Below are 20458 nucleotides of genomic sequence, written 5' to 3'. Positions count from 1 at the left end.
TGCATTCCGCGACAGGACTCGGACATCTTACAAAAATCCATTTCCAAACGGAAGGACATTCATTGGTTATAGGCGCTACTGGCCGTGTGGTGATTTCCTGTTTCGGTATATAAATCATTGGATATTACTGTCAGTTCTGTGCTCATAGCTCTGCTCTTCTTGCGCTGACCAAGTGTGAGGTCTCAGCATTGTTTTGACAGCTTGCTTAATAAGGTTGAACCACTAGCCCCGAGAGTTGATTAGGGACACATTACCGTGGCAGTGCCATCACATGAACTCTCCTTATTTTCACATTACGAAGAATTCATTACATGCTCCAAGATTCTCATCTGGCAATTTCATTTTGCAGGACTATTTTTCTACAAAAGAGAGATTTAGAAATGACAGAATATTCTAAATCTGGGCATAGTTATTTCTTGCCAAGAAACACATTCAGGGTTCATGGTAATTGAAAGCTTTCAATAATCTGGATGATCCAAGCAGTCTAAGTTCTATATGAAAACGTCTCCATATTCTTGTCATGTCTGTTTCCTAAAACACAGAAATCTGCTCAAAGGTATTCTCCAAATATTTCATTGCCATGGATGGAAATTAACACAAGCCAGTGAACAGAAGCCTGTTGGAGTAATATTGACTGTGCCCTTGGGATGGTGGTATTTAAGACAGACAGGGATGGAGCTTGAATATTCTGCAGGCCCAGCATGAGTGAGTGAGTGAACATCGTTTTATACTGCTTCTAGAAAAATTATAGCAATATCGCAACATAGCACACTCAAAATGGGCTTCACACACTGTACTCATGTGGGGAATCGAACCTGGGTTTTCGATGTGATGAGCAAACACTTTAACCACTAGGTTACAACTGGCAGGCAAGACAAGCAGGAAAATAGTTCCAAAGCAACTTAGTCATATTCAATACCCAATATTTGTATGTTTCATATTTGCTTTATATAGGATTTCTTGCATCACGAGTAATAAAGCCAGGAGAAAAGTGAGTGAGCAAGTTTAGTTTAATGCTGCTTTCAGCAATATTCTATCAATATGGGCTTCACACATTGTACAATGTGAGCAATCAAACCTAGATCTGCGTGATAGAACGAATGCTTTAGCCACTAGTTTACCCTACCACCTCAGGAGAAAAGAATGCTGAATCCAGACAGATTTTGTATCCAATTCACACTGACAGTGGTTACAGCATTCACTCATGACAGACCAAACATCTGGATTCAATTCCCTACATAAGTAAAATTTGGGCAGCCCATGTGTGGTGTCCCCTTCCATGATATCACTGACATATTGCTAAAAGCAACGCAAAACTAAACTCATACACACACAGACAGGCACTGATGAGAAGCTGTCATAGCGTTAAGAAAGTCGTATGCTAATATTAAGGCATGGCACTTAAGAATATCTTAGCGCTAAGACAGCTTCGAAAATCTGGGGCCAGATCAGTTTGGTTTAGAACAACCTACATTTTCTTTATAACTGATGACAGTACAGAAAAATGTCTCATCAAAATTTGTTAAAATCGTGAAAAAGTATCGTGACATTCTCTCCCGCAAAATCACGATCATACAATGAATTAAGTTCCACAACATGGCCATCACAGACAGCAGGAGCCCAATTGAAACCTCAACTCCCCACGAAGACAAAATGACTTGGAATTATTTAAGGATTGATTTTCAATCCTTGTGTATTTATCAAAGAATAACAAATTGTATAAAAACGTGTAGTCTTTGTTATTTCCCAATGTTGAAAGTGAAGAACTTAGAGGCTCCTGTATCTAAATAGGTTAGGCCAGACAAATTTTAACAATTGTTATACAGATTCCGCCAGTCGTATTTTTTCATGAACACGACAAAACAAAAATATAGAAATAAATTTTCCCTGCTCGAAAAATAAAAACCAAGTGTTAAGAATTTCGAGAGTGAGACTTTGACTTGGCAAGACAGTTTGTTAGTCACTATAACACCAGCATTTCTTCTCAGGGACTTTTAACTGACTTATCTAATGATATCTGTGTTAAAAATCAGTGCTTCAAGCAACTCAGCAAAAGCGAACTTGAAAAACAATGTCTTTCAACAACACATGTGGGTATTTGCTTGAACTGGTGATTTTGTCATTTTTCTTCCAGCCATTAGATTTTCTGAGGACCAAAATCCACAAAACAAGAAATAAAACTGGTCTGGCCTTATAAGTACTCAAAGCGATTACTTGGTTTAGTTTATTATGATCAAAGTTTGATACAAATATTTTGATTTTATTATACAGTGTCTGGGACAAAACAGAACAACAGTCTGTTATTAAACAGTTCATTGTAAGTGAAATGTTATTAATCTAGCTTACTGAACTTTCACTATCTGTTCAAAATTCATGCTTGGCCACAAGCCAGAAACTACGAGTCACAGTAGTCTTTACTGACTAGTAGCATTTGAGACCTGAATTCTTTAGAGTTGAACAAAACTGAAAATGTAAATATCAAACATTTTTGTTTTGCTCAAGCAGGACTAGCTATACACTCTGAGATAATAGTTTTCACTAGTCATCTTCACCAGAAAAGCAAAATAAATGATAATTGGGCCTACTTTGAATGCATATAACCCCTCAGTGCCAGTAAGTAAAGTTCTTCAAACAAAATGGTGGATTCTGACACCGTATTATGTCTAACCTTTCTGATTGGGCAATCCTGGAGTTGAGTGACAGCACAAGTTGATTGTGGAACAAATGCTGTCAAACATGCCTCTCCACATGAAGGCCTGGAGTCCCAGTCACCCAAGGTTCATGATCATAAAGTATACGATCACAGAACATATACACGCATGCCAATGAGAGGGTAAATCAATGCTATCAGATTTCAGAGTCAGGGTCAGGAGAAATATTAGAAATATGAGAAAATGGAGTTTTCAACAGAAGCCACCAAATAATGAACTTGGAGTAATGTTGACTAGTCAGTGCACACCCATCATTCAGCTTCTCTCGTGTCACCAATGCAGAAGTGGTAGAGGGATTTCTCTAGCATTTAAAACTGCAACCTAGAAACGTAAAATTCTGATTTGCACCAGACATTAAAAACACTCAGTAAATCAGTATAACAACCTACTGAAGTTTTCTTCACTTTGATCGACATAGGTGAATTGATAGAAAAGAATGCAAGTGAGTGAGTGAGTGAGTGAGTGAGTGAGTGAGTGAGTGAGTGAGTGAGTGAGTGAGTGAGTGAGTGAGTGAGTGAGTGAGTGAGTTTTACACCGTTTTTAGCAATATTCCAGCAACATCAAGGCAGGGAACACCAGAAATGGTCTTCACATATTGTGCCCATATGGGGAATTGAACTCGAATCTTCTGCATTAAAAGCAAATGCCATAACCACAAGGCTTCCCCACCTCCCATATTTCACAAAACAATGTTTTGATATAGATTCTTACAATGCAATCTATCCTAAACAAGTTCCTATCCATACAGCTTTGATATTTATACAATCTCTGATTTATCAGTTGTACTACTAGTAGTAGATTGCTTATCTATACACAATGCAGATAGTGTCGGATGTTGACCTATGATACATGTAAACATAAACCAGGGCCTCAGTCCCTGATACTACTCTCCTACAACTACACATAGCACAACACTTCCTGCACTGTGATGACCCTTGGCCTTAATCATAAATATTATCTCACCCACAATCACAACCTAGGTGAAAGGTCAATCCAATAAATACCGTATTTCTTGTTATATGTGCCCAGGGAACTTAAAAATATGCAAACGTGAGCAATTACATATGAACCATACAGAGCAGAACTCTGTGTTCAGTCTGTGAGACAGCAGCAGAAACAGTGGTCAAACACCAATAGAATAAAAATACTTTCCATAATAGTTTGGATAACTTCACAATGGAATATCCCTTCTCCTTTAGAATATTAAATTATAAACATAAAGCATATTTTGCTTGTTTTCAAAGTCGCCTTCAGCAATATTCCAGCTGTATGATGCCAGTCTGTAAATAGAGATCTGGATCTGACAATCCAGTGAATGACATCATGAGCATCTACGTGTGAAATAGGAATACAATGACATGAATCGACCAAGTCAGCAAGCCTGACCTCCCACTGTGATAGACAAAAGTTTATACATAAGAATGTAATGGACAATCAGAACTTATAAAATACTACTTAGATTGGAACAGATTTTGCTCAGGGGGAGCTTATTGAAGCCCAGTGCTTAATATGGTGAGTATAGTTCATTTCTGACTACCATTTATGGTTTTGCTTTATTCAATAACTATGTCACTGTCAAACTGTGTGAAGCTTCAAGCTGTGGATTTTGATGAGAATTTAACAGTCAAAATAGAGAGCAGTTCAAATGTTGCTTTGCAGGTCAACTCACACCTGTGTACAATGAGGATGTCATATAACGCTAAATATACAATAACACTACAACTAGAAATGTGGTATTTTAAAGTGTGCCACAGAGCCCTAGAAAACTATTGGTGTGTGCCAACAAGTAGAAATGTGTTAGATCCATCATTAAACCAGATTTGCCCAACAAACATGAAGAGTGAGATGCTAGAGAGTGAGTTTAGTTTTATGCCACTTTTAACAAGATTCCGGCAATATCACAGTGGGGGACACCAGAAATGAGCTTCATACATTATACCCATGAGGGCAATCAAACCTGGATCTTTGGTATGACAAGTGAACGCGTTAACCATTGGGCTACTCAACCACCACCCCAACTACCTAACAAGAAGAACCAAGTCCGGTCCTGACAATCTAATGATTGACACCATGAGCATTGATCCACACAACTGGAATATGAAAATACAATCTAACCATCATTGATCTCCCAATCCTTTTGGCCACTTCTCACAACATGAGCAGAGATGCCAACCTCAAAGTGTTGCAAATTTCGACATTCAAAATTAGTACAATGTAGTTTGACCAGAAAATTAGTAGTCAGCTGAATAAACAAAATCACGATGGATTCTGAGAGATGATATTTCGGTCCCATGGTTAAATTATTTGAGCTAGAACTAAATGTGAAAATCACAAAGGTATTGAAATCAGCTTCGCTAAAATTACTTTCGTTACCTGTAATCATTGCAGTTCAAGAATGCCATTAAATTTGATGAATGGAAGGTATGTGAACTCCGAAAATATATTTCATCGTTGAAAATATGTTTTTGTCCATATATCCATATTTTAATGAATTTTATTCTAATTTTCGTAGGATTTCTAGTGGAATCCTATTGGCGTAGTTTGAAGTTAAAATTCGTAGTGACTACGATAAAATCGTAGAGGTTGGCATCTCTGCATGAACAGCTTCCTCAAGGTATATATTCAACCTAGGAGACCTACACAGATATGCAACATTTGGTAATGCACCTTCCAGCAGTGCTGAAACACAACTGATGCAACATTAAATTTTAACTAACTCTAGAAAGGCAACATTTTGGTGCTAACAAGCTTATTTTTAAGCCTCAGTCTGATGCCTACAGTCTATCCTATCAAACTGCCATTGTACAAGGATCACAAGTTTGAGAGGCGGTAAGTCTTTTCTTTGGTATAAGATGGGTGCAGGTGCATAGGTGTTTAATCTGTCTGGGTCTAAAACATTTGTGTCTACCAGCCTGACCTTGTCTCGTACTCTCCTGTTATAAACTTTAGCAAACTTCAGCGCAAACATTGGTGCTTTATTCAGTCAAGTGTACTAGTTCAGAAGATATTGTAATTTGACACACGTTTCAGTCTAGTGGCTTAAGTCACAGACAATTTTGGACTGAGGACATATCTTTTGCTGAGTTTTCAATAGGAAGAAAGTTTACTTGACTTGGGTCAAAAATAGGTGCTAAAGTTGCTGTTTACGGACTGGTTATTTGGCATGCTAAATTCAATGATGCAGGCTTTTAGAACAGGAACTTGGCTACATGTATGGTCCAGGTTTGGGTTTATGGAAAATATTTTTCCCAAAGTCAACAAAACAGATAGGGACAAAATACAAGCTTTTCAGCTCACTTTTATAAAAATATACCACAAATACGAATAATTATCATCATCATTCTCTCATTAGGATCAGCTCTTTTGCTGTGATACAATCATTCTGTATTTGAAGATCTGAAGATGATCTTGTAGATCGCACTGAACATGGATCATCTGATTGATGTTGGGGTTTTCAGGAGTGAGTGATTATGCTTTCCAGCAAGATACTGGACTTCATATACTGTACCCATGTAAGGAATCAAATTATGATCTTCGGTGTGATGAGTGAACTAGGCGGGGTTTCCAGGGCATATACCTAGTACACATTCAGAGTATTTACAGAAGCCCATCTGATTTCTGTATCTCCAAACAAACAGAATCTGGGAGATCCCTATGCAAAACATACTAGCATCACATGTCCATTGTTTTAGATGGTATGGATAGTTTAAATGTATCCCATTGTTTCTCAGTGCCAAGGCATCTACACTAGAATGACAGGCATTTAGATCCAAATTTACGAAATCAAAATGGTTGTCAAATGAAGCTGAATTATTTAAAGAATGCTGACATCTGATTGACTCTAGTACACTACCTTACTTCATCAAGACTTGACAATCAAAAGTTCCAGTCTCCTCATATGTCAATGCACAGAAGTACTGAATGTCTGTAAAAATGAGGACCCTTATTCTCAAAATATTTTGTAGGCCTAAGAATTCTTAATTTTGATCAAAGCCAATGCCTTAAGCATGGGCTTAAGATGTTCGTATGGCTACAAACGTAGCCTAGTATTTGAGATTGGGTAAGATGTAACGAATTTGAGAGCAAGCTTCAATCTGATTGGTTGAGGTAAGTGACAGGGTTTGGATTTCAGGAAATCTTAGTAAAGCACAAATTCTAGTTCTCTTTGAGTTGAGTCCCATCCGGGATTCGAACACATATCCTCAGAGTCGGGCACCTAATCACCAGCACAAAAAGTCAGCCGCCTAGCCCGCTTAGCCACTGCAACTGCCACAAAATGAAAGTCAAACAATTGGTACCAGTTGTCGCGGTGGTGGAGTCCAATTCGTTAAACGCATTGGTGGAGGATAATGCTTGACTTCATCAACTTTCATGACATAACAGTCCTTGAAGTCATATGAGTCACTGCTCCAAGTCAGTTCCTCACCATTCTCCTTTTCCAGCAGAAATACTAACATGCACTGGGTGCAAGCTGATATATTCATGAGAGAGCATTTCACAGTTTCAGGTTGCACCAGTGCAAGTTCTAAATGCTTAAATTGATTCCTGAATGGTATGGGACATTAAAGTCTTGAAGTCTCATAGGCAATAAACACAGTGCATAAAAGTAAGGAGTGACAATGGTATCCAATCAGTGATTTATCTGTATCTGTACAGAGGCTGATATCTTGTCCCAAATCTGTATCAAATAACACTTCCAACTCCAACACTGAGATTCATGATATGAAGAATCCTTGGATGGTGAGGATGTTTGGCAGCTTGACTCTGATAGTTTTTACTACTTCAGTCTTTCCCTACCATGCAACATGTGTATAACATGAGGTACCTTACTCAAGTGACTTTGGTCAAAATTGCCTTTTCACCCTGCAGGATATGGGTATACGGTGGGATGAGATGATGAGATGACTTTTAAGCATCTAGCACCTCACAGGCAGCTTGAGTTGCAGTGCACATGGAACCATTAACCTGGGCAAAAATGTTTTTAAGCATACATCTTAGCAAGTTAGCAAATAAGAGGCTTCATGAAATACAGTTTAACTCTAAATCAGGTCATTAAATGTAACATAAATTTTTAAGATCAAAAGAATTAAGACTAAGCTAACCAATGAAAATCCCAATTTCAAACAAAATAATGATTATTTCTCAATTTGGTTGCTAAGAGCATTTAGTCCGGAATTTTAGATAAATCCCCACCCATTGCTTCAATCACAGATCAACCATTAGAGCTGATCAGTCACGAGCTGTGTTTGTTTTGGCTACAATCAACAACATGATTAAATTAGGAAGATAATATGAGAGAGTGTTGCCAGGGCATTTGCCACGCCCATGAGCCATGTGGTGAACCAGAGGATGGTTTTACATGATAATGATCATATTGATTTCTTTCTGGATATCTCATGACATAGGTCCTATGTATTGGACGTAATACTTGTCCTCAACAATCCTTGCATTATTCATCATTTTTGCTGAAATTAAGTTCAATGGAAAATAGTTTTACCAGATCCAACAAAAATTTTCCATCAACATGTTGAAGCTTGTTTCCTATTTTAAGACATGTTACAATCAACAGAATGATCGAAAAGTTCTCTTGCAGTGTTCAGCTGTAAGAATGACAGACAAACATGTCATCAAGATCTCTGAAAAATATAACATCTTGAATACATAGGTTTATGAATTTATCTTCAGCAATCCATGCATGTTTCAACTGGTGTATAATGGTATCTGGTTGTGAGATTCTTTGATTTCTATATCATAAGAATATTAAACTTATTAGAGAATTTTTCCTTTAATTCTCATGACATAAGCCACAGAATTGTCTTGTCCTGACTCAATTATCTGGTAGTGTTCCCGGTAGGTTTCGTAAGAGTGTGTGCAGAAATAAAATAGTAAATAAAGTCCAAATCATTTGTGCTTGAAATTTTCATTACAATCTGGAATCATTTCAAAATGTTTTGGTTCTTTACATGTTTCTGTTTTAAGGTAATGTTTCAAATTAAGTAGATCAGAATCTATGCATTCAAAACATGCACACAAAATATTTTATGCATGTTTCTATTTTTTTTTTTGCGAGAAAAACGCCGTTTCTGCATTAACGCAAACACAGGAGATTCTTTAATTTGCATGTTTCAAGTGTTTTATAATGGGATCAGGTAGTTGGACTTGTTACCTTACCAGATTATCACATAACTATTGCACTTAAAGATGCTCATAATATCAATCACTGAATCTAGGATTGGGATAGACAATTTTGACAATGGGCCATTTTCTGAATTTGGAATGGGCCATTGCCCTTGTATCAATAGTAAACTTCAAAGTTTTAATGGGCCATTTGTTTGTTCTAATGTACAAAATAGCCCATGGCCCCTGCCTTCCCCAATTCCTGCTGTACTGTCTCGTCCAGATTCTATTATGTACTGACCGCTGTCATGCAGATGAAATAGTCCTGAGTGCAACACACAAGCAAAAGAATATACAGGTGCTCCTGTGGCCTCTGTTAAAAGACAAGGTGAAATCTGGTTTTGCGTGTATTCATCATCAACAAGGTCAAAACAGCTTTAAATGCACATGAAATTGTTTTTTCAAATTTTGTGCTGGTGATGTAAATACACCTTATATTCTACTATACTTTCCATTTCAGCTATCCACAGACGTAGTGGTGGATCTTGCCTAAACAAGACCCACATATTATCATAACGTCCTCATTTCTGTCAGTTTATATTTACTACCAATTTACAACAAAACTGAAGCACTCAAATAATTCCCTCAAGTCAATGAAGAGTACCATCACTGGATTTAACCTTACCCTCAGCACAATACACTAGACACTGGCTAATGAACAAGTGTGAATTTCAAAGGCTATAGAGTGGAAGCTATGTTAAGAACAGACGAATCACGACACAATAATGTTCACTGTTCCTGGACACCTTTCAGTAAATGGGGGTCCATGCATGCAGAAATGTAGAGTCAAATAGCAAAAATACCACAGCCTCAAGGACGCACAATAATATTCACGATTATTATTCATTCCTTACGGTGCATCAAGAACTGTTATACAATGGGTGTCTGTTATGTCATCCAATTAAACCACTGTCCACGATATCCCTGATCCTTTCCATGCTTGGAAGTAATTATAAGAGCGTACACTACAGTTCAATACTTTACTGGGCTCTTCAAGGCCCCTTAAATATAATTATTAGGGTCTCTCGTTCCCCTAGTTTTGGTAGTCCATGTAAAACCTTGCATAAAATCAGTGACAGCATGTTTCTTCCATCGGTTCGTTGGTTAGTTGCTTAACTCAGCAATATTCCAGCTTTGTGGCAGTGGTCTGTAAATAATCAAGTCTAAATCAGACAATACAGTGATCAACTTCAGTTCACGCAATTGTGATACAATAAAATGTTTCAACCAAGTCAGCAGGCTGCCCACCCGATCCCATTGGTTGCCTCTAATGACAAGCATGGGTTTCTGAAGACCGGTTCTGAACCGGATCTTCACTTATGATAGTGTGTTTCTGCATTTAGTAACTCTAAAGTGAGTGAGTGAGTTTGGTTTTATGCTGCTTTTAGCAATATTCCAGTGATATCATGGCGGGGGACACCAGAAAATGGGCCTCACACATTGTACCCATGTGGGGAATCAAACGCGGGTTTTCGACGTGACAAGCAAGTAACTCTAAAAGGGACTGTTCACACTCACCAGTCAAACTAATAGAAATTGACACACTCTATATAACATCTTATGATAAAGAATGACAGTGTTTGCAGAGTTCCGAATAAACTACAAATTTGTGGAAAGGTAACCAAAATAGTTATGAGTTGTTTGTGCTTAGTTTCAACATATTTTATTGGCAAAGCGAAAAGGAATAGGCAAAGCTTAGAAAACATCTCTTCAAAGATGTACACATATACAAATTTCTGCACAAGCAAATGTAGGCAACAAGCACAAAGGAAGATAGATAGTTACTGTTTGTGTTTAAACATGAAACAAAAGCATGAAAGTGCAAGGGAATAACACCATTGCACGTATAGACACATATAATATGTACATCAGCTTTATAGCAGTGAACAATGCACAAATCTGCAATAACACTCTCCTTGCTATTTTGGTATGCATCACTGTTATGAGGTAAAGCAACTTGCCGATTTACATGAAACAGCACAAGCAGAATTGTTTTGTTAAAAAGTCTATACATCAGCTTAGAATATATAACAGGCTCCAGTTAGATCATGATCGCGGGGAGCTACTGTTCACTTGATTTGGCTTCAAAACCGGTCCCATCCTTTCAGTTATTTCTGTGACTAATAAATAAGGACAGTGTTTCTCATCAGCACACAATGAGATTTCGTTTAAACAGAAGAGACATTTCAACATGGAACATGTGTTTGGAGAAATTGAGACTTTTCAACAGTCACCGTGTGCTGAAATGCATACTAAGGTGAAACATTAATGAGCTTAAAAGGGATCTAGATACTATTTGGAGCCATAATAACTCTTAAACTATACATCAGATCAAGTCTGGACCAGACAATCCTGTGATCAGCAGCATATGCATCAATCTCCTCAATTGGGATATGATGATGTCTCAGATATGGTGAGTCTGACCAACCGATCATGCTTGATGCTGCTTACACCAGCATGAGTCTCTAAAGATCAATTATTCCTGCATCTTCACATCCTCGATATCTTCAGGGTATATAAGTCTCCACTAACACTCTGGATGCATCTACGGTCAGGACACTTGAAGATTCCAGAGTAGAATAGGTCTTCAGCTACCAATGCTTGACATAAAATGCGACTATGTCTGTCGTAAGAGGCGACTAACGGGATTGGGTGGTCACTTGTGGACTTGGTTGACTCAGGTCATCGGCCCCCAATTGTGCAGCAATGATTATGTTGTTGATCACTGGACTGTCTGGTCCAGACTCGAATATTTACAGACCGACGCTATATAACTGGAATATTGCTGAATGTAGCGTATAACTCAACTCACTCCCTCACTCATCTACGGGATAGACCAATGATTTTATTACCATTACCTCTCTTTGCTGGCTCTGCATTCTCACAGTAGCCATTCAGCAAAGCTGCTGTTATAATCAAGTTTTTCAGAGTCAACAAAGATAGCAGTCGCAGCTGCGAAGCTTTCTCCACACTGCGACTCAGATTTGGGGGAAATGATACAAACGAATTGATAAGTCCAAAACTTTAAAAGAATATATTGAAGAACTCCTTCTACTTCTTTCAGGGAATCTCTGCATGGTATGTATTGCCAAGTTTAATCGGCCAGACAGTGAGTTGTGATTGGTTCGCTCAACTTGCCAGCATAGACACCTGTTTGGATTTTTAAAAAGCCAGCCAAGGGAGGACATAAATTTATCGGGTTGTATATGCTTCCAGGGTATAGTGGAAATCCATTGGAACGTTTACTCTGGAGATATCGAGGATGGCATCTTTATGGATAGAACAACTAAACAACTAAATCTAGAGACAAAGCAATTTTGTCAGGATAATTACTAGTTTCGGACCAACAGATAAGTGGCCATGTCTGTCACTGTTTAATATCACCAATATTGTAGTATTTAAAGTAAGATTAGTTATAACAGTTCATATTTTGAATCAAAAATCTGTGATAGATGATGCATATTTGAAATTTGTGTTTCTAGGCATAAGTGAGTGAGTTAATATTTAACGTCACATCGGCAATATCTCGGCCATATAGTGAGGGGAACATTTAACAATTAAATGAAATATAGGCATCTTGTAAAAATCTGTCAACAAAGGACAGTAAAACAACTAGAATATCACAATATGAATTAAAACTAGCATGGAAAGTTTAGGACAATAATTTTACAATACTTCAACCCCCTTTGAGGGTACAGCCACTAACAATTCAAGTTACTAATCTAAACTACCAATCATTAAAAACCACCAATTTGAGGACATATTACTCATAATTCAACCAAGAAATAAATTTCCTTTAAAAAAAACAATAATTAAATGAGAGCTGTGTTAAAAAGGTCCTTAACTGTTTTAACCTTAAAATGTGATGGAGAATTCAACACAGTCAAACAGAATATGCTTGACTGTGACTCTCTCATCACAAGGGATACATAACGATGGATCTTCACCTTTTAACAGGTATGCATGAGTATATCTTGTATGGCCAATACGATATCGTCATAAAATATCCTCTTCAAATCTGGACTGACAACCCAAGTAGGTGTAACCAATATACGGTTTTATTTCATGTAATTTATTTATACCTACTTGGGTGTGCCACATCTTCTGCATCAGATCACGGATGTAAGTTTTGTAATCAGAGTATGGAATAAGAAGTGGTTTTCTTGGCATTTAAATATTTTGAAGGTCCCCATCTCCAACAATATACTAGCAGCTAGCCTCAAACCTTTAAAAAAACAAATGAAAACTAGCTAATCAAACATATGTCACGCCCTGGGTAGCTATTCTCGAAATGTTCGTAGCCCATTCTTAACACATTGGCTACAATCAAAGTTAACAATTCTTGGGACTACAAATGTTTCAGTAAGGGCCCTGATCAAACATTTTTCACATCCTGATCAAACACTTGTCACATCCTGACCAAACATTATTCACACCTTAATCAAACATATTTCACATCCTAATTAATATTTTTTTACACCTTGATCAAACATTTGTCACACCCTGATCAAACACTTTTCACACTGATTGTCAGTCCCATCCTTAACCACAAGCCTTCTTTCTGGCTAGTGAATTAAACACGCTAAACAAAACATGCATTGAAAATGATCTATTGACAAAACTTGATTGAAAACTCTGGAGTAACAATTCATTTGTGATAAATATGTTTTGGTCACATATTCATGATTGTGGTTTCATAAATATTGAATATATGGACTAACTTCTCTGGTTTCATATAAAGAAATATGGCCATTTGTAGGCACAGGTCCTGTCTTTTATCACGGGTATTAGCAGATAGCAATATTTATTAATATATTGCTACTTTGTGAATATAAATCCTGCATTGAGTGGGACAAGATAATAACAATCTGTTCTGCATTAAGTCAGAAGTAGTTGTCAGGATCATCAATCAGATGATGATGCTCCAGAGATTCCTGATCTTCTGGTTCACGAGGTCTGGGAGTTCCAAGACATTAATGAACATCCATTTGGTGGCATATCTTTCAAAATGGCTGCTTGGCTGAGAAGAAAGCCTGAGTGAGCGAGTGAGTAAGGTGAGTCAGTGAGGTTTTGCTTGTGACAAAGAAAAAAAGAAAAATATACAGCTGTTGATATACTGAATCCATCATATCAAGCACAGTAAATATGACACTACTCTGACACTGCTTGATACAACTAGGCTGCATTCCACTACATTCACACTGGCCTCCATCTTAACAACTTAAAAACTGACCACCATCAATCCCAGATCATACATCAATGCGCATTATATCAACAACAAGAATACCTGGAGCAGGCTTAAGGTTTCTTTACAACATTCCATCACATATTATACAATGAGGAACACTCCAGGAGACACTGTGTAGGGGCATTATGATGCTCTAGCATCTCATGAGAAAACCAAGCTGGGGAACTGCAATGATGCAACAAGTAGGAAGACACAGACTGGAGGCATTATGATGTTGCAACAACAAGGAAGACAGATACTCGAGGCATTCTGATGTTGCAACAACTAGGAAGTCACAAAGCAGTGTATGAAATAGCGTCTGCCTGGTGGCCTGCTGTTTGCTAGTTTCGTAGCAGGTTTATACAACTGCTTTTCACACCCTGTGGGCCAATCCATTTTCCATGGGTATATATTTTACCATGCCATTGACTACGCGTGATATTTTGAAAACAGTTTAAAACTGTGATCAATCAAACCATAACTTCCACAGATCAACCTACCCTGTTATCTAGTACTAAACATGATTGATCTGAAGAATGCTTTCAGTGACGAAGTTGTTTTGGTTAAATTTGCTGTTGCACATGTTTACTCTTCACAAAGAGAGTTACAAATCCCCTGTGCTAATTGCATGAAGAACATGTAGAGACCATTCTTGCCAAAGATACTGACCATTCTGACTTTGCCTGTTTGTCTCATTCAGACGGCAGTGACACTAAATGAATCAACAGGGACCACTAGTTTGTGCTTTGTAAAATTTTATTTTGCATGTTTAAGTTTACCTCACTATAAGTAATACTTTGATAACAGTATTTTAACACCTTACCTCATTTTCCTATTTTTAATGCAGGGCTGGTTACATGTTCACAAGGCCAGCAACATTTTTCAGTTATCAGCCCAGTGGGCTTCCTGTATATTTTTTAGGAGCTTCATACACTGCACAGAGTCGAGACATTATGAAGTTGAAACAACTACGAAGACACAGAGTTGAGGCATTATGATGTTGGAAACACACCACCACCCCACCCACTGGGGAAGCTGAGTTAAGGCACTACAATGCTGCATCACACCAGGAGGCTGACGGTTGAGGCATTATGTGGCAATGTCAAGCAGCAAGGCATCCTGACCATCAGTAACACAGTTGTTGAAACAATCAAACCTGCATCTACATAATGTCATTTTAATTCAGATCAAGTGAATTAACTGACAGTCACTGTCCCTTCAGTGGACAATTTCAAGGACATTTCATAAACATGACCGCATTAATTTTGTTTACAACTGCACATTTAGATAAATAATGACAGGCTAGATCTATCCAATCCAGTCAAAGCAATTCTTCAAAGCAAATGTATCATATATATGTCAACTGAAATATGACAGCTAGGACAGACAAATTTCAAATCTATTCTGACCACAATTTTGTCTTCTTGAACACATCTCTTCCTGACACCGAGTGCAAGATGACTTGGTTTATATGGCATGCCATCACAGTTATCTGCCCCTTAATATTATGTTCATCGTCTGCAAGACGTAACAATGACTTGCCGGTGAAAGTATGAGTCGTTTTCAGCATCATTCATATATCAAATAAGCAGTTATATATTTCGCTAGTGTTTTATTCTGATACAAACATCATTCAGTTGTCTCAAAACTCGAAAACATAGCGTGTGGCTGACAACCATGACAGTGACAGTGGACGGGAGGACATGGCGCGAGAGCCGAAAGCCCAATATTTGAAGAACTTACGTGGTGTCCACAGGTTCAAAGTCAGGCATATACTCTTTGAGAACGGTCGGCAGCGTTCTCACTCTGGCAAACGCCATGCTTCCTTTTCTCTGTTTTGAACCCTTGGGAGAAATTCATCACATCAGAGTTGATCAGTTTTACGGAACACCTTCGCAAGCGGGCACTCGGCCAACATGCTGTAATTTGTTTATCATGTGACCTCATGCGAGCCGCTATGGTAACGTTAGACCACGTGCTAGTCACATGGTCCAGGGAACTTTCCCAGTCGATTGGGACAGTATCAATAGTTCCGAAATAGTCATGTTTCGTTTGGTTTGAGAAAAACAGATCATGATATATCGTACATCTGGTAAACACTACATGGGATCTTTACTTGCATCGGTTCTATCATGCTTGTTGTCAATATTTCTAACGCCGCGCTTACCAGCTGAAAGGCGCCTGTCTGTAAGTAACCGTGTCCGAACCAACAACCGAGCGATCAACAGCACGAGCATCGATTTACGCACGTGGAATACAGCCTTATCAGACAGTCTGACTACCCGATCCCGTTAGTCGCCTCTTACGACAAGCATGGGCTCCCGGGACACCAATTCTAACTACTACCTTCACCGGTTTTCTAAAATGCAAGGATCGGTGTTACAGAATGTATCTGCATTTAACAGTTTAAAGATGATTTATATCCCATTGAAGAGGTGATGTGGCTCAGTCTACAAATTAACCCGTGGGTAGTAAAAATCAAGTCGGACCAGTACATCTCATCAGTCACTGGCCCGACTGGCTAGGGAATTTTCATAAATTCAGACATGTGTTTTGTCATTTGTTTTTGAGGAAATTTTACCTTTTTGTAATCTTTTCCTTAGTTTCTACATTCAAATTCCAGACTATACTGAATCATTGTGATGCCTAGTAACTTTCATGCATACCAGGGTTTTCCGAAAGCAAACCCAGGGCTTCTTCACAGAAAGTAGGGGTTTTGACAAGTGAAGATTGACACTATATATTCGGAAATATGGGCTTTTATTCGGAAAGTTACAGTCATGTGGAATAAATCCAAAGGCAGTGATTTAAGGAAATCTTTATAATATTACTTTCACGAATATTGCAATGAATATGCAATGAAACGGAGCGCATACAAACTCTGCTATAAGCAAAACTTTGTAAATTTTTTAAGTAAAACTAAACTCACCCACTAAAAGCTATGAAACCAATGTTATTTCTCCGAATCCAAACCCGTGAAGGTCCCGGGGTAGAATAGGCCTTCAGCAACCCATGCTTGCCATAAAAGGCGACTCAGCTTGTCGTAAGAGGCGACTAACGGGATCGGGTGGTCAGGCTCGCTGACTTGGTTGACGCATGTCATCGGTTCCCAATTGCGCAGATCGATGCTCATGTTGTTGATTACTGGATTGTCTGGTCCAGACTCGATTATTTACAGATCGCCGCCATATAGCTGTAATATTGCTGAGTGCGGCGTAAAACTAAACTCACTCACTCTCCGAATGCAAAGTATTTATTGAACGTAGACGGCGCTTTTATATAGGCAGGTTTCACAGCTGTCCCAAATATCAAAAACTGTATATCTATTACTTAGTTAAAACTGAAACTAATGTGTGTTTAGTAAACTACGCACAAAAGACAAATAACAATGTGCTGGCATAAAACCATACTCACTCACTCACTCTATATTCTAGGTATCACACTCACATCAGAGGTGGATATCGTGAACTCATTCATCCAGTCTTGTGCAATTACAACAGCAACAACAACAAAAATATTACATGAAAATATTTTGGATTCAGGAGAATATAACCGATTTTAGTCAAATCTGAATTTTCTTTCATGGATAAGTTTGTGTAAACAATATAATAATGTATGCTATACCAAAAAAAGAAACGCATAAGAGATTTGTATTTTATAAAATCTATCAGTTACCTATTGTGTTCAAACAATCGTCAAAATATGTAACAAAAGTTTGGATAACATGATTTTTCACAACTGCACAAGTAAAAATCGATTTAACCTGAAAATGTTGATTTTGATGAGAGCTTACAAGGATTAGAAAAGCATCGCCACGACGCAACAGAAACAACATTCCTGTTGAAACTGCGCAGCAAAGAGCATTCTTTGTCTGGCAATAAAAATCCAGATTGCTTTAAGAAATTGGCAATCATTTTGAAGGAGTTTCAAGGTCAATCACTACGTCACGTCTTGACTCTGCGACACCACTGAAACAATGCATGCTGGAGATTACCAATCTTTTGTTGCCAGGCGTCTGGATGTTAGTCTGAGCAAGATATCATGGCTTGCACCTCTTTGCAACTAAACAGGTACAACAAATGACAGACCAAGTACAGGCAGACCCCGAGTTACCACTGCAGTCCAAGATCGGTACATCCGGGTACTGCAGCTGCGTGATTGTTCAGCCACGGGCGAGACCACAGCAGCCAGGGTGCCTGACTTCAGAGGTCAATCTGTACGGAACAGGTTGTGAGAGATTGACCTGAGAGCGAGGAAACCCGACGTCGGGGTCATGCTACGTCGTCACCATCGCGGTCAACGTCTCCGTTATCTAAACTATCCACTTGGTTGTATAGTCATTACCTTCTTCAAATCTGGTATAAAATGTTATGCACTAAAGTCTATTTGTGGGCGAGTTATACATGTTTGAAAATACAACATTTTCGCAACAGACTTCTCGTCTATGCGTTTATTTCTTGGATGGTATATCTCAATATTAAATATAGAAATATATTACATTTAATGATGCAAGCTATGCTCAGATCGACTGAGCATAGCAGAACACTGAAAGCTGGGTATTCAGAGCATGCAATGTGACGATTCCCAAGCATGCCTAAATATGATACTAGCTTCATGGTCAGTCAGTACTTGTTTTGAATTCGAACAACGGAACGGTAACAGATGTCTGTCTAATATTATACCTATCTCTACCATACATATGAGGAAAGTTCCAAACTTTTTTGACATATCATCATATCAGCATGTGAATTATTGGAAGAGCGTCACGCATTCCGGTTCCTTGTGGAGAATACTTTTTAAAAATATTCTGTACGTTTTTAGGAGCTTTTGTTTAAATAAAGTCTCTGATGGAAATAACCCAAGCCGTTGTATATGAATGTTGGTTTGGCGGTATTTTAAGAAATTTTCATGATCGGCACATGTGGGAAAGAGGTGAACAAGATTATTTGTTTTTCTCAGTGGTTTGAATATTTTGTCACGTGCGCATTAGTTGTGAAGCTGCTCGTGTCTGGTTTTGTTTTATAGCGATACCATATACACAAATATGTGGAAATCATATTGGCTTGCAGCCGTGGTTTAGATTAAATGGTATGCGATTTTTTCCCCACTTTTTGTCGTCAGATCAGCTGACAGTGAACTTGAAGCCGTCTGGCCAAGTTCGACTCCGTTAATGTCGGCAGAATAGGTCACATGTCCAAATGCTTGTCCAAGAATTAGGTCAGCGAGAGAGTTTAGCTTTACGCCGCACTCAGCAGTATTACAGGTATATGGTGGCTCAAAGCCTGGATGTCGATTGAGTTACCGACATCCTCGGACGATTCTATAAATGCTTATTCTTCAACACATAGACATCAATAAGCAAATTTAGTGCATGCAATGTTTTTGCACTATCAAGGTTTAACAGTGTGTTGTAAGGGATAGCAATAAATAATTGAGATTGTATTCACTTGGACAACTGCTAATTCGATAGAAGTGTTGGGACGTTGGTAACGCACTTTACCATCAGCAGCTTAGTTAAGTACAGTGATGATGACGTCAGTTTCAATCGTTACTGTTCGATACCAATCAGTGGGTTCTAATCGATTGTTATCTGCTCCTGATATCAATTACTAACATAATATTCTTTTTAAACGGAGCGATGGCGTAGCCATTGGCTTGAGCGTTTGCTCGTCGCACTGCAGACAAGTTCGATTCCCCTGATGGGTGCAGTGTGTGAAGTCCATTCTGGTGTTTCGGGTTAAGGAATTCCAGAAACCCGAATCAGGTGACCAAATAGATCGGAGAAACTGGTCTAGTGTGAGGCATCCCCACGAGACCGGACTCCGCTCATGACATCAATCACCTGTTTGTCTGGTCCACACAAGATTATGTGAAGTCTGGCGTTCGTCCAGCGAAAGTACATCTACACAGTTTGGGGGAGACGAGTCTTCCCAATACCTTGCCAAGGTCATGGACATTTTACTAACGCTTCACGCAATAATGTATGACGGCGTTATTTTGACGACACGGTGTACTTGGGCACCTTTGTATGACGCTTCATGGAGTATTCAGCTTACGCATTTGTGCATGTGGTCAGTCTCAAAGCATTTAGAAATTAAGGTCGTGAAAGCTGTCAATGTTCTAATGTTATATACATATCAAATCTAACACTATCAATAGCTAGTTTACAAACAGGAAATTACTTATTTTGTTTTGGCACAGTATTGCTTTATCCTTCGTGGCCGCACAAAACCATTCTTTTACTGACTTACATCATAATGTTATACATGCATTTTAAAGATATACTCAAGCATTCAACATCTATTTTTGAGTCATAAAGCTGCAGTAAAACACACACAACATA

The 20458-nt window shown here is 38.4% G+C and overlaps 1 protein-coding gene across 1 annotated transcript in view; it reads right to left on the bottom strand.

Moving 5' to 3' along the window:
• LOC137296953 (uncharacterized) overlaps positions 1 to 16060 on the bottom strand; it is a 163600-nt gene extending 147540 nt beyond the window's left edge. The window contains exon 1 of the mRNA XM_067828874.1: positions 15859 to 16060. Coding sequence (XP_067684975.1) covers positions 15859 to 15935 — 77 coding nt within the window. The 5' untranslated portion in view covers positions 15936 to 16060. The remainder of the gene's footprint in view (positions 1 to 15858) is intronic.
• Positions 16061 to 20458: the final 4398 nt, after the last annotated feature.

This window comes from Haliotis asinina, chromosome 9 (assembly GCF_037392515.1).
Source record: "Haliotis asinina isolate JCU_RB_2024 chromosome 9, JCU_Hal_asi_v2, whole genome shotgun sequence".
In the NCBI taxonomy this organism is placed as follows: domain Eukaryota; kingdom Metazoa; phylum Mollusca; class Gastropoda; order Lepetellida; family Haliotidae; genus Haliotis; species Haliotis asinina.
This window is presented reverse-complemented; position numbering and strand designations above follow the sequence as displayed.